This window comes from Lepidochelys kempii, chromosome 3 (assembly GCF_965140265.1).
Source record: "Lepidochelys kempii isolate rLepKem1 chromosome 3, rLepKem1.hap2, whole genome shotgun sequence".
NCBI classification, from domain to species: domain Eukaryota; kingdom Metazoa; phylum Chordata; order Testudines; family Cheloniidae; genus Lepidochelys; species Lepidochelys kempii.
In genome coordinates, this window is record NC_133258.1 from 84801052 (window position 1) to 84828152 (window position 27101).

General features: G+C 39.4%; 1 protein-coding gene across 1 annotated transcript in view; it reads right to left on the bottom strand.

The window, feature by feature from the left end:
* Positions 1-5978: 5978 nt before the first annotated feature.
* Positions 5979-27101, bottom strand: part of CDK19 (cyclin dependent kinase 19) — a 220455-nt gene continuing 199332 nt past the window's right edge. The window contains 4 exon segments of the mRNA XM_073337045.1: positions 5979-9356; positions 13065-13343; positions 19131-19209; positions 26470-26567. Of these exon segments, the coding sequence (XP_073193146.1) occupies positions 9225-9356; positions 13065-13343; positions 19131-19209; positions 26470-26567 (588 nt within the window). The 3' untranslated portion in view covers positions 5979-9224.

Consider the following 27101-nt stretch of genomic DNA (forward strand, 5'->3'; position numbering starts at 1 on the left):
GGGGCACTCATGTCTCAAAGTGGACACAGTTAATTGAAAAGTTTTTTACAAGACTTACATTAGCAAGCCATAGCTGCGCATGTGTACTGCATGTGCATAACACTGTCAGTGAGACTGGATTCTCTGAGATGAACGCACATAGCTAGTGTGTAAACATGACACACACCAGTCAAACACACTTACAGCTCTATGAACACACTGTGCAATAACAGACATTACTTGAAGCTATTGTTCAGGATTGTTACAAAGATTTTTTCTTTAATATTCCCTATATTAACAGCACTATTTAATGGCAACCCAAGGTATGTCCCAACAGGTAAATTCACATTGGAATGTTTGTACATTTTCTTATTTTAACTGAAATGATGGGGAATCATTTCTATGTTTATGAGACATGACGAGCTCCCCCCCAAAATGCAGAAGGATGTAAACAGATATGGTCAATATAGCAGAGAACAGCATTTTGAAACCCCTAACTCTATGCAGATATTCATGCATTTATGGTGGTAGAATCAGATACCAAAGTCTGCAACCTTTTTGCCATTGGTAAGTCAATCCATAATTGGGAGATGAATTCTTTCTGCTAAATGAGCGTAATTTGTCCCATAGTGGGTTGTTGGCTATTAGGTTAAACTGCGCACTTTTGCCTTTGTACATTTTACAGTTGTGATGCTACATCTGGAAGAAAATAAACATTTCCCCACTTAACCTCAAATGTTTTCAAAAAGAATTAGCTACTTCATAATGCAATGGTCTGATAAGACCTGTAATCAGCTGCAGCAGAAGCAATGCCAGCACAAGCATCAGGACAGCCAAGGGAAAAAGCCTGATTTCTTTTGATGTCTCCCCGTTAATGAGTGACATTGAGTTCAGATGACAAATTATTCAAAGCTTTGCTTTTCCTTGTGTATCACTACCAGATCCTGGTAACACAATTAAAATACATCCTGGAGACATAGTTGGAAATAGAAATAACTGGGATAGATTTCATTATACCCTAGGAATTTACGTACTTTTATATCATTTTTGAAAACTGGTGAAAAACTAGTAAGAGTGCTTATGTTGTAACGCCCTAGTAACAGTGCTAAGCTCTGAGAATTTCTGAATGTCTCACATGGCTACCTAGTAGACTGGATGGTCACATGGTGTTGGTAGTGGAATTTTGAACCTTTTCACCTCCAGGTCTCTGTCTTTAGTCAGGAATGATTTTTTGTTAAAACCTATCTGATGGCTTTTCTGTGGCTTATATGAAATGAGCTGATGACCTAATGATTATGTGTCCACATCACATATGTAACTTTGCTGGCAAACTCGGGATTGAATGATCACAGAGCCTGAACAACCGCTCATCCTTAGAGGTCATCCCTCAGAACAGGGTTGTATCAGTCTGACCATATGGTATGTGGAAGTTTGTACTGTTGCCTATTCTATAGATAAAAGAAGAATGTCAGACTCCGGGCTATTAATCTAGCCCATCATTAGCTTTGCATTCACTAACAAAAATCAACAGAATCCATACTCCATTTCCATCTGTTCTTTAACATCCCAAAGAAAGCCAGAGACCCTATTTGTTAACATGTAGAAGTATGTTCTAAAGAGATTAATTATAATTATTTAAAACATTTCTTGCAATGCTGCCCTTGAATATGCCTTAGGACTCTCACTGAAGCTCTATGCATCAGAGACCAAGATCAGGCCTGTAATCAAAAGTTTGGCCTCCTATATTTACTGAAGCTATCAGTAATAGCCAGCATGTGAGGCAGTGTAGTAATATCACTGTAAAAGTGTACAACTAAGCACTAATTTTAGACATCTCACGTGCCCTTCCTGCCTTTTCCACATTCTTTTCCTTCTAAAGGTTTACATTTGTAATGGCTCTGTCAGTTTGAAAGTTCCCCTGCTGAAGTAATTTTCAGGTTAATTAATGAGGCTACTTTACAACATAGTGTGCATCCTCTCAGTGTTGAACTGTTGCTTTATGCAAAGTGACCTAGATTTTGGGTTGTTTTTTTAAAAAACTTAGTCTGGAAAAGTCAGATGACATTGGTTATTTCCATTACTGTATCACACAGAGTGCCTCAATCAAGATTGGGGCCCCATTGTCCTGGCCCTGCATGTATACATTACCTACGCTGCTTGAATTCTCAGTTTCTTGTGGGATGGAGAGAGTATAGAACATATCATTATGATTACATTTCATATCATAGGTTCTGTGTCTTTCAACAGAAGAAATCGGAGGGTTTTTTTAAACTACTGATTCAAAAATCACATTTAAAAATGAGAGAAGAGTCCCTAGCTAATTTGTTTTAGTAACTTTCATTGCTAGTTTAGATTTACATTCACAGAGCATGACTCCAATTTTACAGTGACGTTACTGGGGCAAATAGATCCCTTGTTTAACAATTGATTTCAGGCATCAATTTGACTCATTTTGTTTTAAAATGTATCTAAAATGCATTGATATGGAATGGCGCCTAAAGGAAACATAGCCCCGGGAATGTTTTGCTGCCTTATTTCATTCACAAACAAGAGAAGACAACATTTTTAGCCACATGTTGTGAATGCACATAATAAAAGTATGCAATTTACACTTTCTTCCAAATTCTGTATCCTATTTAAGCGACTCCAAAGAACACAATCTCACATATAATACTTTCTCACAAATACTGCACATGCATGCCAGGATGTTTATTTTCAAAGCCAGAGACACTGATCCTGTGATAGTGTTTTCATACAATTATGTTAAATAAAAATATTATGTATGCTGGCAATAACCGTCAGATTTTAAATGTTGCCAGAATGAGGGATTATGACTTTTAAAAACATTTACTGTGGATATTATTGTTGCAGAAGAATTCTGGGAATAGCACAGTATTTTAATAGGCTGATTGTATCTGAAGTCCCATTACTCACATCCTTCACAACAACATCAGTTGTTTCAATCACTATAATTGTTGCACTAATAAATATTTAATTCATTAATGAAAAAATCAATCCCTGCAGTGTCTTGATGCAACAATAAAATATTTTTCTTTCTGAATATTAAAAAAATGTAAAAATGAATCACATTTGCTGACCATACATTGCTCTGTGTTGGAAAAGAAGGGCATGAAGTTCGCTTGCACGAAAAACCAATGTCTATTAAGTAGTATTTCAGGTCAACATTATCCTTTGTTGGCCTCTGGAACAGTGCTAAACTTCTGAGTTTATCGAGACAGAGTTAATAATACCTAGCATTTCTGTAGTACTGTACATTTTCAAAGTACTATACAGAAACTAACTATTTTGGAAACCACTACTGTGAGTGAGATACCTTTAATCCCCATTTTATAAATGAGGAAACAGACAGAAAGGAGAAGTGACTTTAACGCCACACGGAATCAGTAATAGAGTCAAAGTGTGAATGCAGGACCCTGACTTCTACGTCTGTGCTCATTCCTCCAGACAACACTGCCTTCCACACTCCCCTCTGTCAATATCTGTAAAACCACCTGAAGTAATTTATTGCCCTTAAAGTTTCAGCCTGATTTTCTGTTCAGAATGTTTAGAACTTGTATCTCTGCAATCAGCAACAAATATTCTCTCTTTAAGACACTTTTTGTTGCCTCTCCTATGCTTTGGTGCTAACTCTTAGCATGAGCTTGTCTCAGCTTTAAACACTGTCTTTGCAGCCTTTACCCATAAATGGCTGGATGCTGCAGGGCTGATTCTTCTTTAGATCATTAGTCTTAAACTTAGCTCTTTGACACAGAATGCCAGACCTCAAAGGCTGGCATCCAACTTAAGCACACTGCTGGGAATGATGAATGATCTCTGAGACAATGCTGTACATTCCAACGTACCAGGGATTTCAAAAGGCTGCTGCTGCATTCTACCAAGTACAAGTAGAAAAGGAAAAAAACATAGTAAGTGGTGTAATGTAGGCAGAGAATCCTTTATATAACCATGTCTACTCCCACCGGCTAACCAGCCCGACTCTCATCAAGAGGAATAAACATAACCACACATGTTGTAGCCGATTGGAATGCTTGGTGAAGAGATTCCTATACTTTGTAAATATTATCTGGAAAATGTTTTGGGATCCTTCTAGGTGAAAGGTACTACACACTGGAAATGCAAATCATCAGTGCAGACACAAAGTCAAAGAAACCTCTTTGATAGCGTGCATGCATCATGTTAAACCTAATCCTTTGATGTATCAGGGAGGAAGAATCAGTCAGAACCCTTTATCTGCTAGAAGCCAGCAGCTTAGTGAACATGGGTATAGCATGTTCTTACCTTGTCCTAAAGTTACAACAGAAATTCAAGCCTCTGTTTTAGTGTCAGTTGAGAAGCAAGTGGGTGGCAGCCATTCTCTCGCACACAGCTGGGACGGAGAAAATGGGTGTAGTTTATGGAAAAGCTAGCATAACAACCATCCCTGAAAAACTGACTCGTGGAGTTATAATATGGAAGCCAACAACTCACAGAAAATCACCCTGAAAAACAGAGCAGAGTTCCCTAGTTCATGTTCTCCAATCTAACATGCTGTCACCCTAGACACTTGGGAAAATTATATTCAAAGATAGCCTGGATATGGGATTGGAGGGGGGAGGGCGGTAGGGAAGGTGGTAAGCACGGGGGCGTAGTCTCCAAATGCACAGCTTTTCCAGAAGACAAATATATAAAATCACCAGGTTGGTAGTTTTATATTTTTATAAGTGGTATCCAAGCTGCATGCTAAATCACTTTAGAGAGTACACCAAGCATTCCACCTGTTTTGTTTTTCCATAAAGCTTCATTCTATTACTGTACATGCAAAACACGAATACCCTCTTGGGTATTTGAAAAGGCTATAATTCCAAACTGGAGGCTTCACAAGATCTGTTTTGTGTGGTTTATGATATCATAAACATCTGAATACAATTACAGGTTGCAACTCTGCAGGATACATTTTGCTTCTTTTGTAACTCAAAGTCTGATGTTCACAACTTCCCAGCACACTTCTTTGATTTGAACCTTTTATTATTATTATTATTAAAAATGTATATTATTTGTATTAAAAAATTCACACTGAAGCAAAGTCAATTCAATTTCATGACAACCAGGAATATAAAATAAATGCAATGAACTCATAGTTCAGTTTTAACAGTCATTTCAAGAGCGACATGAGGAGAACTTAAAAGCAGCAACTCTTAGCTCTAGAATGAGAAACAAATATTTTGTTTTGTGTTTTTGCAAACCCATCAGCATGGGTATTGCTGTATGTGGCCACCAGAGAGCTAAAGTAGCAAAGCTTTGTGGCAGCATGAAGAGCATATGCAGTAATCTATAATAAAAACTACAAAAATGAAGGATACTTGCATGAAATTATTAAAAAAATAACTGAAGAGAAACAGACACACTTCCACCAATAGTAAACATGGGAGAATACAAACTAGAACAATTTGAAAAGTGTACTACATTACATATATAAAAGTTCTTTAAATTGCTGTTAAAAAGGACAACTTCAGTCCACATTTTGTGTAATACTTTTTAGTGTCTACACAAGACAGATTTTTAAAAAAATTAAATAGTATTAATTTACTACTAAATATTTAGGAGATAACAGTGCATTAAGGATTTTTTTTCATATAGTAATACATATCGCTCCTGTGTGGCGACACTTGTAGAAGATTACATATGGCCTTATGTACAATACATTTATTTAATCCTAAAACAATTCTTTGCTTAATGGTGTTTAAGTACCATTACTGAAGATTACGAAGGGGAACTAAGCTTTAATATGTTTATATAAAATATTAGACATATTTGAATACTTCAAGCTACCCCCACCCTCCCCTCAGAATGCTCTTCCCTCCCCCTCCCCCCAAAAGATACAGTGTCACAAATACAGTGCAGGACTCGCAGCTTTCACAATATTCTTCCTTCATTGTGCAGTTTGTGCTACATAAACTTCACCAATGTAGACTATGCTGCTAATCCCATTCCTCACTCTCCTGTCTTCTCCAAAAATGAGATGAGAAACATTGCAGGATGGTATTTGACTGTCCACTGTTTCACCAAGGGAACAGGAATGAGAAAACAATCAAGTTGATGTCACTTTCCATTTCTAGTTACCAGTGTGAAATACCTTTCTGAGGGCACACAGAGGTTATGGGTAAGGTCAAAACTGTGAATAATAATAAGTGTCAATTACCAAAACTGCACAGGTAGAAAAATATACATGATCCTGGGTTCCCATAACATATTACATGATTAACCTCTGAAAACAAAGAGCATTTTTCCTCGTGAAATTACCTCTGAACAAGTCTCTCTCACATTGGCTCCCATCCACCCTGAAATTCACACATAGCTCACCAGAAAAGGCCAAATATCCAAACACCAACTGACAAAGAGAGAGAAAGCGAGCAAACGTGCACAGTAAACATTTTTAAGCAGTAACCACTGCTTTTATTTATTCCCCTTTCTACTTTTATTTTGAAGGCAATGGAGGAGTTAGCTCAGCTTTGCACGTGCATAGAAGCTGCAAGGGGCTAAAGCACAGCAAGCAATTTAGATCTAGCAAATACAGAATTATCTATTCAGTTTAGACAATGGTGATAGCAGTCATTCTAGGGGATGGAAGCTCATTGAATTAAAGCACATTATAATGCTGTGTATCTTTGCACTCCACACATCGATAAACCTACACTATGATTCAGCTTTGTTGACACTATACGAGTCCAGCTTAACTACAAGCAGATTTTTGTCCCCCTGCCACCATCAATAATTTGATAATGAATCAAAGGAGATGGGAGGGGGACCAACATTAGACAATTATGTTACAATAACCAATGGTGTTTTGAGAGGATAGAGGGATATGAAGAAGACAGGAGACAACGATCAGCACGTCAGAAACCTGGTATCCAGAAAATTGGAAGCCAGTCACAAGAATATCCAATAATGCTGCTGTAGGGCAGGGGCAAAATTGTCTTGCAGGCAGACATGGGCTCCCACTGACATCATTAAGAGGTGGGGACTTGCATCTTTTGAGCCCAGATATGTTGCAAGCAGGTAAAGAAATTTACTAACAATTAAAATCAGTTCCTGCCAACTAAGATACTCAGAAGCACAGGACATGTAGTAGCACAAAGAATAAAGATGGAAAGTATCCAATAGGAGATGGTTTTGTCCTAATAATAATTTATATTTTCCTTCAAATTGCTTCATTTCATGTTTATTGTTTCTTGCCCATTCTATCTTCAGTCACTTTCCAGAGAAGCCTGGTGCCATTGGCAAACGGAGCAAAAACTTGTGGCAGCTGGTTTGGCCAAACCAGGTTTCCAACTGGTCATAAAAGCAAAACATTTTTGAGAGAGAAAAAAAAGCATTAAAGGTGACTGGGAACTCACTCTCAATGGAAATACTTATTACTCTCACTGGGACAAAAAAAACAGAGCAAACATATCTACCACCTGCCTAGTTTGGATCACAATTTTAGTGTGGAATGTATAGTGGTTATGTCTAAAGTCTTCCATGGATTCAGGATAGAACACAACTAAACATGATATCACACTGTGTAGTGTAAATGTCCGTAATATGCATTGCTTAAACATAATTTGCTCCTTTCTTGACTTCTTCTCCAGCAATCAATTAAAAAAGACTAGTGCTGCTCATACAGCGAGGAACATTCTAAAGTACATGAACATCTTTCCAGTTTTAGTGCAATCAGATTCATCAGCCTTATTTCTAAACACAGAAGAAAAATGAGCTGCTCCAAATTATACATTACGTGTCTCTGAATAACTGTGGCTCCGAAAATTGGATAATGATCCTCCAATTATGCTTGTGAGCTCTAATTATTTACCTGGGATAGACTGCCAGTAACCCATCCGCTTATGGTCCTTAGGCACAATCACAACATGTTTGCTCTTGGGAAAAAGAAACATTTCAGTGCAACCAAGCGCATCTGGTGCAACTAATCTGGATTAATCACAGCAACGTGAAGAATAAAGAATTTGCGTATTAAACATGAAAAACAAAGACAATTTTCAACATGCTCTTCAAACGATACAATAACGTCTCTTAAATTTGATGATCTTATATAAAAATGGACAATTATTTGTTTTTTATTTTATAAATCCTTTAAATTTTTGTCATCTTTATATTTAGATAATTGATTCAGGGAAACTGACAAAGGGAGACTGCATCAGAGAAGCCAGATATATAAAGCTCCCACACATATGAAAGAAGAGGGTTTTTTTTGTTTTGTTTCGTTTTGTGTTTTTAAACAAGGACTAGTATAAGTCATCAACCACATTCTCTCTTCTACTGAGATCATAGGGCACTAAATATATTTTCTTGGCTCTTTTGGATGCCCAGCCAGAGAAGACGTTCCGCTACATTCCATTCCTCTGTTCCAATGGTGCTCCGAAAGCATCTCCTTTTCATGTAAGTATCATGCTTTAGTTTAAAATAATGCTTAATTCAACACTACTCAGAACATGGTCATAATATGTATGGGATTCCATATGAAAGATTTAGGAAACATTCACAATCTTCTGTTTGGTGTACAGTCCAGTACCATGAAGCACATTAGCTGCTGCAGAGACTTGGGTTGGTTTTTTTTTGTTTTTTTTCCCTAAGACGTCGCCTGAAAACTAGACTAATACAAACAGAATAGTAAAATACTCTGGAACAGTAAAATTTGCTGTTCTTGACATCCATGAGGAAAACAGTAATATCCTGTGAAAAAAACATAGTGCTTTTAAAAGGTGCATTATACCTGTATAGCTAAACTGGTTTGCCTAGTATAAAACTAACTATATACAAGCTTGAAAGCCTGGGAGTTCAAGATTTTAAAACTTTAAAATCCCATTAAAGAGTTTTGAAAAGATAGATTTATGGCAATCACTACAACATGAGAAAGGTGCACCAGGAATCCTTCAAAAATTCCAATGGTTAAAGAAGTTAAGTGCTGGGTTCAGATCAGACGGTTTCATTAGAGTTACCACAATGGAACACATGCGAGGGAAGCACGCGGGAGGGAAGGGGCACTTCACAAGAATCTCCTTTATGGCAATAAAGAAGGAACAGAATCATTGAAAAAAAATCTTCAGTAAATAAAGTTTTCCTTTTATAATTGTGAATTTTAAATCTGTATCACAGTTTGCATTTTTGGTTCTTCTCATTGTTAGGAACTTCATATTGCTGGAGTCTTTTGACTTTTAGTCCATTCCTTTCTAAGCGCAGTCTATTAGGTCTCAGTACCTATGAGACTGATGAGACTGATGATACTGAGAGCTCTGTTGAGATGATGTGGAATAGCCCATTGTACTCTGGGACTGAGAAGATCCCTGAATGTTGCTTTGGTAACTGAGGCGTGAACTGGAGTGCTGGAAAAAAAAATGGAAAAGAAATTAAAACAGCCTGTTAGGACAATGTTGCAGGGAGCTTTTCAACTCTAAGAGGCTCACTCAAATCAAAATGTAGTGAAAGTGACTGAACAACATTCCTCTTTAAGGGCCAACAGTATGATAATTAAATCATTATTATCGATATAGAACCCGAATGGTGTTAGGTGTTTGACAGGCATGTAAAAAGACAGAAGTTACAATCCAAGACCATTTTAAACTGATTTTGAAGTGATCGAGCCCCACTGCTAACTCTTAACCTTTGTTGTTTCTTAACCCCATATCCGACTATCATGATTTATTTTTAATAAATATCTATTTTTATTTGTTATTTCTATGCCCCTATTAACTAAATAACAAATATAAGTGACTGCCAGCTCCAAACTTTCATTCTCTACGTTGCGGGGGGAGAGGGGGAGGAGGGGGAGAGATTAGGTGTGCTAGAGAGGCAATGTAGTCAGTTCCAGAGGAGATGGAATAAGAGTAGGGAAGAGATGGGGTGATATGACTTAAAAGATACCCCAACATCTGACTGGGGAGAGACTTGTTGATAAGTTCTAATAATAATATCATTCTAGAAGACGTCTCGATTCCTATTCTGGTGCTCCGTCTACTAAAAACAAAGACATTTACACAGAGACGCCAGTGAGTGCATGTGTGCAAGACCTTAATATTAATTCCCTGAATTTGTTCTTTAAATTGCCAGATTTGTGTAACAAGATTTCACAGACACAGAAAAAAATGTGTTATTCATTAATCTTAATACTTTGTATGAAACAGATCTCAGTGAAGATACATCAGATACGTTAAGAATTTCAAAATACTTGTACAGTATTTTGAAGATTCATAACAAAATAGTGACTCAAGCTGTTCATGCCTTCCAATTTCCTTGCCAATAAACAGTTAAGACCTGGTTGTATGTATCGTATCATATAATACATTGTATAAAACATATGTAGCCTTTTTCATGTAAAATATTTCAAGATCCTGTATAAATGATCAAATCTGGCCTTCACACCAAATAAATGCCTGTCTACCCCTGGTCTTAGACTTTGTTTTACACAGCTCTGATCCTGTTGCCTTAACACAGGGGTGGCCAACCTGTGGCTCCGGAGCCACATGCGGCTCTTCAGAAGTTTAATATGCGGCTCCTTGTATAGGCACCGACTCCGGGGCTGGAGCTACAGGTGCCAACTTTCCAATGTGCCAGGGGGTGCTCCCGGCTCAACCCCTAGCTCTGCTACGGGCCCTGCCCCCACTCCACCCCTTCCCACGCCCTCCCCTGAGCCTGCTGTGCCCTCACTCCTCCCCGTCCTCCTGCATGCCATGAAACAGCTGATCAGGAGGTGCAGGGGGGCGCTGATCGGCGTGGCCAGGAGGCGCTGGGAGCAGGGAGCTGATGTGGGGCTGCTGACATATTGCTGTGGCTCTTTGGCAATGTACATTGGTAAATTCTGGCTCCTTCTCAGGCTCAGGTTGGCCGCCCCTGCCTTAACATTTAGCATCCAGGCATTCAAAAGGAACAAAAATAAACAAATGCTCTGTCACCAGCTATAATAAACATTAATCTAGATCCCACTAAGAAGATGAATAAAGAATTTGGGCTCGAGTGCTGAAAAAATGAAAGGGTCAGAAAGTTAGACAAAAAACAAGCAACCAAGAATTACAGTTGTCATTCTTAGAAATAATGAAGGATGGCTGTGATTAAATAATATAAATGATTTTTCATCACAGATTTAAATTCAGAAGATAAGTGAGCCCAAAACCAAAAGATTTTTCCGTCTAATTTTGAATTAAATCTAATGGAGTAAAATTAATGCCATAAGACTAAAAGAATGCATTTAACTAGGCTCTGCTTCCTTTAGTCCCACAAAACAGAATTTCTGTTTTGACTCTAGATTTGGACAAATAGCAGACATTCCATTCTGGATATAAGACAAACAGTCAGCAAGAAGTGAGAGAGAGAGAGAGCCACAGCTAACTAGATACAAGTGTAAACATGGATAATCAGATTGTACTGTTTAACAGCTGATTTAATGGGAACATACAAATAATTAACAGCACCAGGGTCAAAATAAAGCCTGGAGTGGAGAGGTCACTAAAACAAATGGCTACAGGCTGTGCAGAAAAGAATCACAAGAGCTACATTAATTTTCCCAAAAGGTAAGACTTAAATCAGGAAAATCCTGTAATGGGAAGGCTTGCCTAGAACTCCAAGACATCCTGAAGGATCCCATGGTCAATAACATCAAATGTAGCACAAAAATCCTCAAAATATGGACAGAAACAAGCCAGCCATAAACAGGGACTTTCCGAGACCTCAAGCCACTCTGGAACTTTTCAAGAAAGAAATCTGAGTTGTTGTTAGTCCTAAATTGCTATCACCACCTTTAAAATCATTTGCAATAAAGAAAGAAAACTAGAATGGAAGGAAAATGTCTAGCATTCAGAAATCAATTATCTGGGGAGGGGGCTGATGGGCTAGGAAGTCAAAGCAGCTCTGGAGTAAAAAGAAAGGTTTAAAAGAGGCTGATATGAGTCTTTATCAAGATGATGTCTTACTAAAAGTATCCAGCAATAGCATTTAGAATCCTTGCAAAAAACATAACTTCAAGTGATATCCAGTCTCTTCTCATTCTGACATATTTTCAATGATCTTTTGAGAAAAGAAACAAAGCTTTGTTTTCAGGTGTATTTTTAAAAAAATGAAAAATATTTATCTGGTGAAGTTCAATTAATCTTGTCTGAAATGTTCACAATCTCCCCAAGTATTTGTGAGTTTGGTTCATACAACGCTTTGAATTATTTCATGTATGTCGCTTATTCAGTGGAAGAAATATTCTAATTCTAGTAAAGCAAGACAAATGTGCAGCTTCAAAAAGAATACTGAAATCATTGTTTTCATTTAACATATTCTGATGTTGCTAATAGTGAGAGCATGCTGAGAGTGGAAAACAACAGACCAGTTTATTGCAAATAACCCCCCAAACCTTTCATTTGAAGATTCACTTTTGAATTCACTCACAGGAAGCATCTTAGAGATAAAATGGGAATCACCATTATTAGAGTGTCTTGCTTAAGCATGAAGCATACTGAGTCACCTACAGATCTACGTTATTGCATCATGGAAGTTGTTGATCTTTAAGATTAAGAGAACAGTTATCAAGGTACTAAATGAAACAATAGAATATATGACTTGTCCCAGCTATCATTATCTCGTGGAACAGAAAGTGGCAGGAATTAAATCAAAGAACCTGTGCTGTGGACTCAGCATATTTTTCTAGGGCCTGCTTCTCAGACGGGATCAATCCTCTGAAGTGCTGAGTACTCTGGACCCAATCCAACCAAACTGACTTCAGTGGGGTTACTCACTTTCCTAAAGTTATGCACATGTTTTAGAATGATATTGAAATTCTGAGAACAAAGGAAACGCTACTGAAATCTATAAATACCAAAGAGGGAAATCCATCTAGAATGAACTTTGATACAGTGAAATGGTTTTTAAACTGAAGCAGAATTAAAGTCCACAGTTCTAGCAATGTATCAGAGCAAGCACAATTCCATTATAATGAACTTCACTTTCAGTAAATTTATTCTGTGGAAATATTTCACTATAAAAAAAGAAAATTCTACAGTAGAATACACCTTGCCCCGAAAATTAACTAAAGTAGGAACAATCAGAGTCTGTACCTGATAATCTGAAGGCATGACAGGCCCGCCTGAGTTAGTGCCTGAAGGCCCTATGCGTGGTTTCTTATTTGGAGGCACCTGACTGAGGCTGGAGTCCTGGCTGTGCTGGAGTCCTGCCCCAGTGCCGCCGCCGCCGCCTCCTCCTGCGCCACCTCCCCCTGCAGTCCCGTTCGTCTGGGTACTGCTTTGCTGCGGCTGCTGCTGCTGCTGCTGAGGTGCTGCTTGCGGTTGCTGCTGAGGTGCTGGTTGTTGCTGATGTTGATTCTGTTGCTGTTGATTCTAAGAGAAAGTACGGCTGGGGATGGGTCACTGTTTCCCTGAATTATTTATCTCCATTTGGTATCACAAACTCTCCAGGACCCCTAAACCACAACGTGGGTGAGAACTAGCCACAGGACAAAGCACAGCTGGACTGTAGCGAAGAGCCCAAAGTAAGTGAAACATTCTGTCCTCCATAGGCTGCTATTTGCTCCAGGTAGATATTTGTGAACTGAGGAGGGAGGGATGAATTTCAAAATGATTTAACCATTGTGGGTTTGAAATTTCAGAATAGAATAAAATTGTTTGTGGTTCATTTTTAAAAATAAGGTGCACTAGGGGAAAAAAGCAACTTGAATGACCATCTAGTAATTCCTATCCCTAGCCAGCCAATCCAGATCAGCTTAATAATGAGAAGGCTGGAAGGAACCATCAAGAAAATGGTGGTGGTCACATCACGAATGGGTGCAAATAAGCTGCAGCAGGGCAGCAGTGGTGAGCAACAGCAAATAAAGTAATAATACTTTGCACTTTAATGGCACCTTCCACCCAACAATCAAAACAACTTTCCAAACATTAATGAAGCTTCACAGCAATCCTGTGAGGCAGGTGCCTGTGAGGCAGGTGGCATTATCTCCATTTTACAGATGAGTCAATTGAAGCACAGAGAATTGAAATGAGTTGTCCAAGGTTACCTAATAAATCTGTGGCAGAGCTGGGAATAGAAATCTCAGCTCCTGAGTTGCAGTGTTATGCTTTAACCACCTTGCAATGAGAGATATGCTGGGAACAGGGCCAAACACGGTGCCGTAGACACAGGGTCAGAGAGTCTTGGTGGTGGAAAGAGGAAGAGAGTTTGTTAGAGCAGACTGCCTGGAGACAGGGTTGAAGGACAGCGTCTTCTGGCAGTGAAAGGGCTGAAGGAAGGATCTGGTGGCAGAGAATGAGGGGAAAAGGTAGCTGAAGGGAGGGAGGGAGGGAGAGAGAGAGACGTGAGATAATTGAAAGAGACACCAGGGCCTGGTAGCAAATAAAAGGAAGGGGAGGGAGCCAGAAAGCAGAGAGAAAAAGGCCAGAACATATGGATGCAGAGTGTGGGAGCTGGAGAGCAAAGGAGACTCTGGTGGTCTGGCAGCAGAGACCTAAGGACTTGAAAGAATGGAGGGTGGAGCATGATAAGCAAGAGTTCCACAGATATCCAGCTGTAAAGAAACAGAACCATCCAGCACTGCAAAAGGTTCTTATTACCGGGCATCTATGCAGCCAAGGGGACTACAGCAGTGACCATTTTTATTTGTTGTTCATATAAGATATAAAAGTCTCTTTAGAGAAACAAAAACACATCTTTATTGCAGACTGAGTTTCACCAGCCAATAAATAAAAACTCTAAAATGTTGCTCAAAATATTTGAGCACTTTTGGGTAAATACTTGAAAACTTTATAAAATTTTAAACTCATTTCAGTTCTCCCAGGGTCTTGAGGGTGAGGAGTCAGCTTAATCAGACAACAATTTATCAGAGCTTAAATGTGGTCAACCTTTATGGAAAGCTTACATAATTCGCTTCCCATAAGTCATAGCAACCAATTGTCTTTGGTACAAACTGCTTGGCAGACTCACTAATCACAAGCTATTTAGCGTCTTCAAACTAAAGTGTGTATCGATTGCCATTCATCACGACAATGTCACAAGTTACACTCCAGATGAAATTCAAAAGAATGTATTTATTTAGGACTGCACAAAGGCTCATACTGTCTTGTATCTACATGGAGGGCTTATGTCTCCCTTTCCTATCTGCTAAAGTCAAAAATATATCCTACTGCCTGTATGTGTCATACACAATCACACCCAGGTTCTATTTCAGGGGAGAGCAACAAGTTAACTTGTTAAGTTTTTTTTTTTAAATTAATGAAGTCTAACTTTAAAAAAAAAGAAAGAAGTTATTTATCTCACAGAGGTAGATCAAACCATTATTAAAGATCCAAATGAACTGTCATATTTAAGACCCCATTTGTATCACAGTGCTGAGACTGTCATTTTTTTCAATTAATTATTTGACATTTTGTGATTTTTGCATATGGGTGCTTGGGTCTGAGCTGAACCATTTTCACTACGAATCCCCACAGCGGCCACGTTGAAACCTGGGCTGCATGAAAAACTGGGGCTAATGGATTCCATGTTTTTTCTGGCTTTGGACAGATGAGGGATGGAGATGACCTAGCTGTGTAGTGCAGCTACTGTTCCTTTTGCTTTTGAAAGAGGATGAGGCCTAGTCTACGCTAGAAAAGTTTGCCAGTATAGCTATAGTGGCAACTCTCCTGCTGTAGCCAGCAGCTTATACCAGCACAAGAGTGTTTCTGCCATTACCATTTTTAACAGTTATCTGAATGAAGTAAGTTATATCAGTGTGGAGAATGAGGGATATAACTGTAATTTTGCTATGAATATTATATGTACGTCAGTTTGCCTGCCTGATATTATTCTGTCTGACTACATGGAGTTGAACTTAGAAGGGGTTGTAAGGAAGAGCAAGCAGGGATCAAACAAAATAAGCTCTGGGTAAACAAGTTCAGAGGGACAATAGCTGGGCGATTCAATTGGTAAGATGCTTTTCCTAAAAGTGACACGCTGTTTTGCGAAAGCCAGAGCCTAGATATCAAAAGGACCATAAAGAGTTCAAAGCAACCGGTGGAGAAAGGAAGGGGTTGGAGGAACTGCTACTTGAGGGGAGATATTTTGAATTCAGCAGAGAATTCAGCAGCACAGTCTGCCCCAGTGCAGAGGTAAGGTTACCTAGATTGAGTGGAACCCTCCTAAACTTGCATGGAAAGGAATAAGTCTAGGTAAGGCCAGCCACATGTACGTTTTTGTTGTTTTCACCCATTTCTCTGATCACAGTGTATCTTTGGGTGAATCAACAATACTTTTGTTTGGAAGGAGCTGTTTTGAGTCACTTTAATAAGTTGCTGGTCACAGGCTCCTGGAGAAAAGTTTCTTGCCGGTGCCAAATACATACAGTCTACTGTGTTAACATGGAAATAGGAGGATCCTGCCACCACAGAATCCAGTCTAAGAATGGTAGACCTGTGTGGTTACACCCAAAGAGGGGTAAGGTAGTGAAACCTGTCAGTTGAGGGGTGCACTCAAGAGGGACTGTAAAGGGATCTAAGGCACAGCTCACTCTGTATCAATGACCGCATGGTTGACGAAACATGTTGTAGCTTTGAGGTCCACTCTAAGGTGGCATGAATGCCCATAGAGAGACAGGGAGAAAGCACTGATGCAGTTCACCCCATAACAACAGGCAAAAGCACTTACTTGCTAGTATAACTATGTCCACACTAAAAGAAAAGGAGTACTTGTGGCACCTTAGAGACTAACAAATTTATTTGAGCATAAGCTTTTGTGAGCTACAGCTCACTTCATCGGATGTCCACACTAAGGTTTTGGCTATATAGAAATGCCATCAAAATAAAGAAATCACACCTGTAACTGACATTACTATACCAGCAAGTTTCTAGCATAGATTTGCCTGAGTCTGGGAAGCAGTGCTGGAGACAAAGCAGATGCAACTCGCCCCCACAGGCTTTCAGGTTCATTTGGATCTTTAATAATGGTTTGATCTACCTCTGTGAGATAAATAACTTCTTTCTTTTTTTTAAAGTTAAACTTCATTAATTTAAAAAAACAAAAAACTTAACAAGTTAACTTGTTGATCTCCCCTGACATAGAAACTGGGTGTGACTGTGTATGACGCATACAGGCAGTAGAATATATTTTTGACTTTAGCAGATAGGAAAGGGAGACATAAGCCCTCCATGTACTGCTGCTACTGTAGGTCTGAGCTGGCAGGTACTGGTGCAGTGGTTTCCGGTGTTTTGAAATGGTTGTGAACTGTTAGAGGTTGTTAAGTGGTTTAACCTTTTTTTAAAATGATGAATATTGGCAACTTGCGACTGGGAATTTGTCTTTTATTGTTTTTCCAGGACCAGACCTGCCTTACAGGGTTGCTGTGAAGCTTTATTACTGTTTGGAAAGTTATTTTGATTCTTGGGTGGAAGGTGCCATTGAAGTGCAAAGTATTGTTACTGTTAATATAAATTACTGTGGCAAACAACAAGCTTTAGTAAGCATATATTACTTTTTCAAGACATTTAGTAAACTATTTCCAGACTATTTTATGTGACAGCTATTGCTAGAATCATTGTTCCTTCATGTCCATCACTGAAATAAAGAGTTTTGCTGTTTTCACCCATTAAGCCGGGTATCTTCCCATTAAAGGGACTCTTATCACTACTCTGATTATTGCAGCATTTGTGACAACACAATTACGTTGTCCCTGCACTCTATTAGAAAAGTAAATCTGACATTTAGGAACTGCATAACTCAACGGGCTGAAACTTGTTATATAGTAAAGGTGTAAGGACAGCAGCATGTTCCCCTGCACTGCCCTCATTCATTCTACTGTTTTAGTTGGAAAAAAATCTAGCCATGTGTCTGAAACACAGGGGTTTTACTTAGGAAAAAATCATGGGGTTTTGTTTTTGTGAATACTTATTCAACTTTGCTGACCAATGAAAATTTTGGAGAAAGGATGTTTTTATTAAAGATTTACCCTTCTGTTAAGGTGTAAGAGCTCCAGATACACCATCTCAGAGACCCCCTGTAAGCCTTCCAGCAAAACCAGGAAAAACCAAACTTGACATTCCTGATGTTTATATATTTGTTTGTTTTTTAAATCTTCTAGGCCTTTTTTATACATCATAAAGCAGCAAAACATGGTACAAATCCATTTTTTAAAAACACCCTTCACTGGTTACCTTTAACAAACTTTTCTTGTTGTGAAAACAGAGTCAATGAGTAATACAGAGTTTAAAATGTCATTTTTTTCAAAATTAACTAGATATGCTGCAAAATCTTTATTTATGGCACGCATAAATATGCGACAGTCCCCACGAGACACAAAGGCTATTTACACAACAGATCATAATAGCTGCTTTGAATATTTATACTGTGTGTGTCATTTTTGTTTAACTAAATAAAATTTCCCAAGAAAATGAAATGCAAATATATACTTTAATACTCACAAATGAGTAAAATCAACATAACAAAAGCCTAACTCATTTGAACTTATGTTGTTTCTTATTGTTCGGTAACTGAAAGTTTAAAAAGCATTGCTAAGTCTCGGAATTTCAATTACATCAGTATCATGACTCCACTGTTATTTTAATTTAGGTTTTGTAATTTCCTAGTCTCAAAAAATGACCTGGGGAACAAAATCATGAGGATTTAGTAGATTAACATTTCCCCCTGCTCTGACACCGTCACATGTAAAAGAAATACTAATCTACAATATCAGCTCAGAAAGTAGAATTTACTCTTTCAAATGTATCGATAGGCACAGCTTTAAATCAAACTGGGCTCCCATGTTGTGCAGACTATCTGGACCAGAGGACATGCTCAACCAGAGGTTTCCTCTTGGATCAATAACAGGCCCTGTCCCATGCAGACGCCAGGACACAAGTTGATTACAGCATGAGGCCCCTTTCTCTTTCTTCTGTTAGCCATGTATTACTAATAGTGTCTGACTAGCTGCAAAATTTTAAGTTTAGGAAAAATACAAACAAACAATCTTATTCACTATAATTTACTATGCATTAATGTGAAACTTTCTAATGTACCGTGATAAATTTTAGAACAGTCTTGTCTTCAAAACACATTTTTGGGTAAGAGCCCATGTTCTGTTAGTTTCCCTTTGTGGCATCACAACGTTTTTGTTATATTTTGAAAAAAAGTGCCCTTTATTATACCTTTTCTCCTTTCTCTTCAGGTTCATCCTCATTGAGGAATTCTCGTTTTGGATAAGGAATCTGGCAGCCAGCAAATACACTGAAATATATCAAACAGCAAATCAGAGACATACTAAACATACATGCTTCTGAAATTCATTTATTTAATATCATATATATTTCAGGGCTTTTTCTTTTAATGTTTGTTATGCTTTGACTCCAAATTACTAAGTGACCCTGTAAACACCCAACAGATATATAACTACTGGTAGACGTACACTGATTTTAACTTTTGCTATATTTGCTTTTGGCAAGCTGCCTTCCTCTAGAATTATAGCAGAACTGAGTGAGCACAAATGACAGCACAATTATTTGCTGTCCTGACACTGCATTTGTTCACTTTGCTATGTGAATCCACCAGAAACTCTACAGAACTCAATTGGGAGTATGGATGGCACAGTGGATTGAGGGCCTGATCCAATGCCCGTTAATGTCATGGGAGTCTTTCCATTGACTTCAACAGCTTTTGAATGCCCTAAAGGTACTACCTGTTCATCTCTAGAGAACTGGAATCAATTAATCTCAGGTGCCTTGTTTAGAAGGAAATAAAAAAGTAGTTTTTAGATTGAGTAAGCTAACATGATTTGAAATATTATTTAGTATCTAGAGTACACACAGTTTAATACCTTTAAAATCATGTTGCCAGGTGTTGTGACCTAGGCAGAGGTAGACCATACAGCAAAGACCTACTAGTAGATAATATTTGGTACCAATTTTAATTTCAGCAATTCTTGCTGTTGAACCTTCAGGGGGTAACCTGTGTTGCAATACAATCAGCTTAACATGATTTTGAAAGTGCTAACCCGGGTCTATGCTAATTGCTAAGTGGCATTTCAAATCATAATGGCTAACTTGATTTTTTTTACAAATCCTTTTTTTTCCTAGTCTAGACTAGACCTGTGCTTTCTTCCATGAGGGGGCTCCTACATCTGGAATCCATTCCCTGTCTAACATGCCTCCTCCATAAGTTCCTTTTTAAGCATTCTGTTCTTCTAGGAGGCTGTGGAGAGCGGGGGATACCAGTATTACATTTTATGAATGTCACATATTCCTCAGTGTACCTGCTTGATATTAGCTTGTCTGGCTGCATGGAGTGAAATCAAAAAGAGCTGTTGAGGGGAAATACACAAAAAACAAACAACACCACAGAAAAGGTACCTTCAGAGAGAATACCCAGGGTTGTTAAGGGAACAATAAAGAAGGTATTACTTTGAAATGCTCACCTACCTGGCTCCAACCAGGCTAGCAAGGTCCAAGCCTGAGCCTAGGATCAGTAGGGACAGTAACCCAATAAAGACCCCAGCCTAGGGAAGATGGGGGTTTGAGTGGGCAGCAGCTGCTGCAGGTGGATCTCTAATTGACAAAGAGAATGGTGCAGGGACTCTCTTTTTTAACCAAGCCAGGGGAAGGGGTACTTGGGGTAAATGGAATTTACCTAAACCTTGAAAGGAAAGAATAAAATGTAAGGCCCAGGCAACAGGCCCCTTTGTTTTAACCGGTTTCAGAGTAGAAGCCATGTTAGTCTGTATCCGCAAAAAGAACAGGAATACTTGTGGCACCTTAGAGAATAACAAATTTATTAGAGCATAAGCTTTCGTAGGCTACAGCCCACTTCATCGGATGCACAGAATGGAACATATAGTTATATAGATATATACACACACACATACAGATAAGTTGGAAATTACCATACAAACTGTGAGAAGCTAATTAGTTAAGATGAGCTATTATCAGCAGGAGAATAAAACGTTTGTAGTGATAATCAAGATGGCCATTTAGACAGTTAACAAGAAGGTGTGAGGATACTTAACTTAAGGAAAATAGATTCAATATGTGTAATGACCCAGCCACTCCCAGTCTCTACTCAAACCCAAGTTAATGGTATCTAGTTTTCATATTAATTCAAGCTCAGCAGTTTCTCGTTGGAGTCTGTTTTTGAAGCTTTTCTGTTGCAAAATTGCCACCCTTAAGTCTTTTACTGAGTGGCCAGAGAGGTTGAAGTGTTCTCCTACCGGTTTTTGAATGTTATGATTCCTGATGTCAGATTTGTGTCCATTTATTCTTTTACGTAGAGACTGTCCAGTTTGGCCAATATACATGGCAGATGGGCATTGCTGGCACATGATGGCATATATCACATTGGTAGATGTGCAGGTGAACGAGCCTCTGATGGTGTGGCTGATGTGATTAGGCCCTATGATGGTGTCCCCTGAATAGATATGTGGACAGAGTTGGCATCGGGCTTTGTTGCAAGGATAGGTTCCTGGGTTAGTGTTTTTGTTGTGTGGTTGCTGGTGACTATTTGCTTCAGGTTGGGGAGTTGTCTGTAAGCAAGGGCTGGTCTGTCTCCCAAGATCTGTGAGAGTGAGGGATCATTTTTCAGGATAGGTTGTAAATCTTTGATGATGCGCTGGAGAGGTTTTAGTTGGGGGCTGAAGATGACAGCTAGTGGCATTCTGTTATTTTCTTTGTTGGGCCTGTCCTGTAGTAGATGACTTCTGGGTTCTCTTCTGGCTCTGTCAAGCTGTTTTTTCACTTCAGCAGGTGGGTATTGTAGTTTTAAGAATGCTAGATAGAGATCTTGTAGGTGTTTGTCTCTGTCTAAGGGATTGGAGTAAATGCAGTTGTATCTTAGAGCTTGGCTGTAGACAATGGATCGTGTGGTGCGTCCTGGATGGAAGCTGGAGGCATGTAGGTAAGTATAGCGGTCAGTAGGTTTCCGGTATCGGGTGGTGTTTATGTGACCATTGCTTATTAGCACAGTAGTATCCAGAAAAGGGATCTCTTGTGTGGACTGGTCTAGGCTGAGGTTGATGGTGGGATGGAAATTGTTGAAATCCTCGTGGAATTCCTCAAGGGCTTCTTTTCCATGGGTCCAGATGATGAAGATGTCTTCAAGGTAGCGCGAGTAGAGGTGTTGGGGGACGAGAGCTAAGGAAGCGTTGTTCTAAGTCAGCCATAAAAATGTAAGCATACTGTGGGGCCATGTGGGTACCCATAGCAGTGCTGCTGAGTTGAAGGTATACATTGTCCCCAAATGTGAAATAGTTATGGGTGAGGACAAAGTCACAAAGGTCAGCCATCGGGTTTGCCATGACATTATCGGGAATACTGTTCCTGACGGCTTGTAGTCTTTGTGTGGAATGTTGGTGTAGAGGGCTTCTACATCCATAGTGGCCAGGAGAGTGTTTTCTGGAAGATCACTGATGGATTGTAGTTTCCTCAGAAGCCAGTGGTGTCTCGAAGATAGCTGGGAGTGCTGGTAGCGTAGGGCCTGAGAAGGGAGTCTACATAGCCAGACAATCCTGCTGTCAGGGTGCCAATGCCTGAGATGATGGGGCTCGTTCACCTGCACATCTACCAATGTGATATATGCCATCATGTGCCAGCAATGCCCCTCTGCCATGTACATTGGTCAAACTGGACAGTCTCTACGTAAAAGAATAAATGGACACAAATCTGACATCAGGAATCATAACATTCAAAAACCGGTAGGAGAACACTTCAACCTCTCTGGCCACTCAGTAAAAGACTTAAGGGTGGCAATTTTGCAACAGAAAAGCTTCAAAAACAGACTCCAACGAGAAACTGCTGAGCTTGAATTAATATGCAAACTAGATACCATTAACTTGGGTTTGAGTAGAGACTGGGAGTGGCTAGGTCATTACACATATTGAATCTATTTCCTTAAGTTAAGTATCCTCACACCTTCTTGTCAACTGTCTAAATGGGCCATCTTGATTATCACTACAAACGTTTTTTTCTCCTGCTGATAATAGCTCATCTTAAAAAATTAGCCTCTCACAGTTTGTATGGTAACTTCCAACTTCTCTGTAGGTGTGTGTGTATATATATATCTCCTACTATATGTTCCATTCTATGCATCCGATGAAGTGGGCTGTAGCCCATGAAAGCTTATGCTCTAATAAATTTGTTAGTCTCTAAGTTGCCACAAGTAGTCCTGTTCTTTTTGTTTTAACCCTTTGTTCTTCTTGTTATGCACCTTTGGGTGAATTAACAAGACTTTGCTTTGAAGACAGTGTTTTTGAGTCACTTTAATTGGGTTCCGGTAACAGGCTCCCAGAGGAAAATGGCATACAGATGCAAAATACAGTTAGGACTGTTGTGTTATTACAGTTGGTAAACAGGGAACCTGCAGTCCAGAGATCCTGTCTAAGGGTTGTAGGACCCCATGGTTCCACCCAGAGAGGCATTCACTTGAGGAGGACCAAAAGGAGTCTAAATGTGAAGCTTGTTCTGTAACCATGACAAAATCCTATAATCTCTAGAACTCCCCTCAAAGAATTGTTAACAAAACAGTAAATATTTTTTGAAATCCAAACAAATATCATATCCAAACAAGACTCATGATAAGTGTCATTGCTTGATCGCTCACAGACTTTTGTTCCATTATAAGCTCTTCAGGGGCAGGGATCTCTTTTTTATACATTTATAAAGTGCCTGGCACAATGGGGTTCTAGTCCATGACTGGAGCTCCTAGGTGCTACCATAATAATAAATAAAATAAAATAATAACAACAACAATAATAACATAAATAAATAAATAATCCCATGCTGCATCTGTGTATTTTCTATTCAGATAATAAAGTTTCCTGGACTGGGTTTTTATTGCCTTTCTGGCTGAAAAGTTCCAAGCACCCTGTTGGCAAAATTAAATAATTGTATGCAAAAAACCACTATGTTAAAAGAATAGCCAGTTTGCAAAGACAAGCACTCAAATGTTAGGAAATTTAAGAATAAAGGTGGCCATTACTTGATCACATACTATTTTTACCACAGCACCCCTGCCTCACTAAGTACATGGGATGGATCGGACTCTTCAAATGGGTAGATATCCATATTTCTTTTTATCCTCTTCATAGCGTGGGTGGCCTTTCACCTTATTTACTGCACACCATCCAACTTCTACATGGAATACAGAATTATTAATTTCCTCATGAGCTTTTCCATGCTGCTCATCACTGTGGCATAGGAGTACTTCACAAACACTAATGCATTATATTTATAACACCCCTGTGGGTAGGGAAGCATTACCATCCACGTTTTATAGCTGGGGAACTAAGGCACTGAGAGATTAGGGCTAAAACTATCAAGTGTCCACTGAATTTGCTCAGCTTGAGATCCATTGGCATGTGGATAGCAGTTTATATGTTCAAATCACACCTCTCATTGACATTAGATGCAGTTGTGAGTACTCAGCACATTCACAAAGCAGAACCCAGGATCTCAAGCTGGGTACCCATAAAATGAGGCGCAAACAACAACTGTGAAAAGTTTTATTTAAGTGACTTGCCCAGCACCACATAGGAACTTCGTGGCAGAGTCAAGAACCAAATCCAATTCTTTAGGATATCATTCAACTGCGTAAACCATGAAATCATCCTTTTTCTTCCTGCAATCTCCTTCACTACACACCCTCCAACTTCTGCAACAAATGAGGCAGGGGTTTTACAGACAGCCTCATTCACTACAGAACACTGGTTCAGACCTGCGCAGATCCATCCCGTACACTGAATGAGGCAGGTGTCCTGTGGAAAAGCAGCATGTTATCATGTAATTAAAGTCTGTATCTAACACATATGTACAAGGGAGCTGAATTAAGCTTGCATGGGCAACCTGAAGTCTGGCATTTCCTAACTTTTGAGTGCTTGATTTTGTAACCAAAATGTTCTTTTAATTAAGTATTTCTGATGTAATTTCCTAGAACACTGAAAAAACATTCTATCATGTGGAACCATACTGATCCTCCACATGGATCATTATAAGGGCTGGGTTTAGACTGATCCACAGCACAGAGCCCTGCCACATGAGCTAATGAGATAACTGGCAGCAGTAGTAGCCTGCTTATTCTGTATGTGGACCTGCCACTTAGGGCTGAAACATTTTACCAGTGGGTTTCACAGCTACTTGTTGACAGCACAACAGTGGTGAATTCTGGGCTGTACTCCAGATTCCTGGAGGGGAGTATGTCCTACAGTCTCATTCTGCCCCTCAGCCTATCACCCACTGCAACTTCAATCTATCTCTGCCCTCTTCTCCTATCACCCCCTAGCAGCCGTTATTATCCCTGGACCACAGCCTGTCCCTGCTCCTGCTCTGCCCCTACAGCCCCCCAGCTCTTCAGTCTGTACATCTTCCTCCTTATTCTCCTACTGCTTCGGTGCCAACAGAGGGAGCAATGAGAACAGAGGAGCGAGTCTCTCTGCTGTCAGGTACCCGTGCCTGGTTCCACTGCACTCCTTGGCCACTGGAAGGAGCAACTGCAAAGAAAGTTCGGTAGTGCTGGGATGGAGCATGCCCAGCAAAGACAGTATTTTTGGAGAATTTAGCTGCCAAACTAACTAGTTTCTAGTAAGCATGTGTGAACTGCAATTTTGTATACACTTATAAGCTGCCCAACTTTGGGTGGATTTTTGTGGAGACAGCAAAAAAGCACATCCCGGGCATCAGGAAGAACACCCTGACAAATTTAAAGAACACCCTGCTTCAAAGCATGGAGGTACTAGAGCTTCCCATAGAAGATTTGATTTTTAGCATGGACAAGCTGTCATATTTTTCCTTAACTTCATTCTCAGAAACAGTTAAACCATTTTAAGTGAAACTTCAATGAAAAGCCAAAACAAAAACCAGCCTGAGGCAATCCCTACCCAGCATGGAAAATTTCAGCCCAAACAGTTAAAGTTTGGTAAAGTTATAATGGAAAGTGGTTCAGCAACCTTAACTACATCCGATGCTGCTGCCAGCTCAGTCTATAATTAATTAGAAGAAACTAGATTGAGGTCATATGATAAAGTGTTTTTGGTATTCTTATCATAACAGCAGATGTATCTGTCCATGTCACACCACCTCCGCTGGCATAATTCAAGGTCTCTGCCCAAGGGAGACTGTAGACTAAGATAAGAGGGGTTGATTTATAAGTAATTGTTCAGAACTAAGTACATTATGTACAGCTTGGCTGAATGATGTATGTCTAAGAGAGGCACATCTACAGGAGTTTTATATAAACACTTCAGAATAGTTTTCTAAGAACCATCACCTTCCTCCCCCCATTTACCCACTTTTACTGAGTGCAGCAAGTATAAAGTTGTTCCTCTGCCGATCACTGGTTGATTTACATCACTGGTGCCCCTAGAAAGCTTAGAGGACTCACGGTGGTGAGAAAAATGTTCTCATTACAAGCCCATTTCTTCATTTTTAAATGGTCACCATATACTGCACATTAATAGTTAGCAAAAAAAAGGCATCACTGTAAAGAACACAGAAAAAGTGAGACACATACTCTGATGTAGGCAATGGATCCTCCTGGAAATAGGGATCCTGCAAAGCCTGCTCTGAGGTAATTCTCTTCGTAGGATCCATGGTAAGAAGTTTTTGAAGCTGTGTAGTGTAACATTGGAAGTAGTTAACAAACGTATGAAACCATTATTTTTCAAACTAATGGCTTGTGTGCCCCACTTACATCACGATCTCATAAACGACAAATAGCTCATTCAGAAAAGCAAAATAAGCATTTAATGCACAGCAACACATCTAGTTCTATGATGCACATCCATCAAAAATATTAGAACTATGAAGTTTTGTTGGTATGAGAAATAAAGCTAACTGGGCTAGATTCTTCAGTGCTGTATGTGCCACCTTGAGCTACTCAAATAAAGTGGCTCTAAATTAAGTGTTACCGTCCGTGAAGGATCAGCCCAATGTAAGCCCAATGTAAGCAGGCACACGATGGGATAGGAGTTCTGATGTCACTCCCTGCTGCTGGTATAGCAGGGTAAGAGGCATAGAGGAAAGTGGGTGTGACCAAGACTTCCTTTTGCCATGCCCTTTGGTACTATTTGTAGACAATGTATGCAAGAGCAGCCTGAAAGGAGCTGTAACTCAGTGCATGGGGACTGGTCCTACACAAAGGCT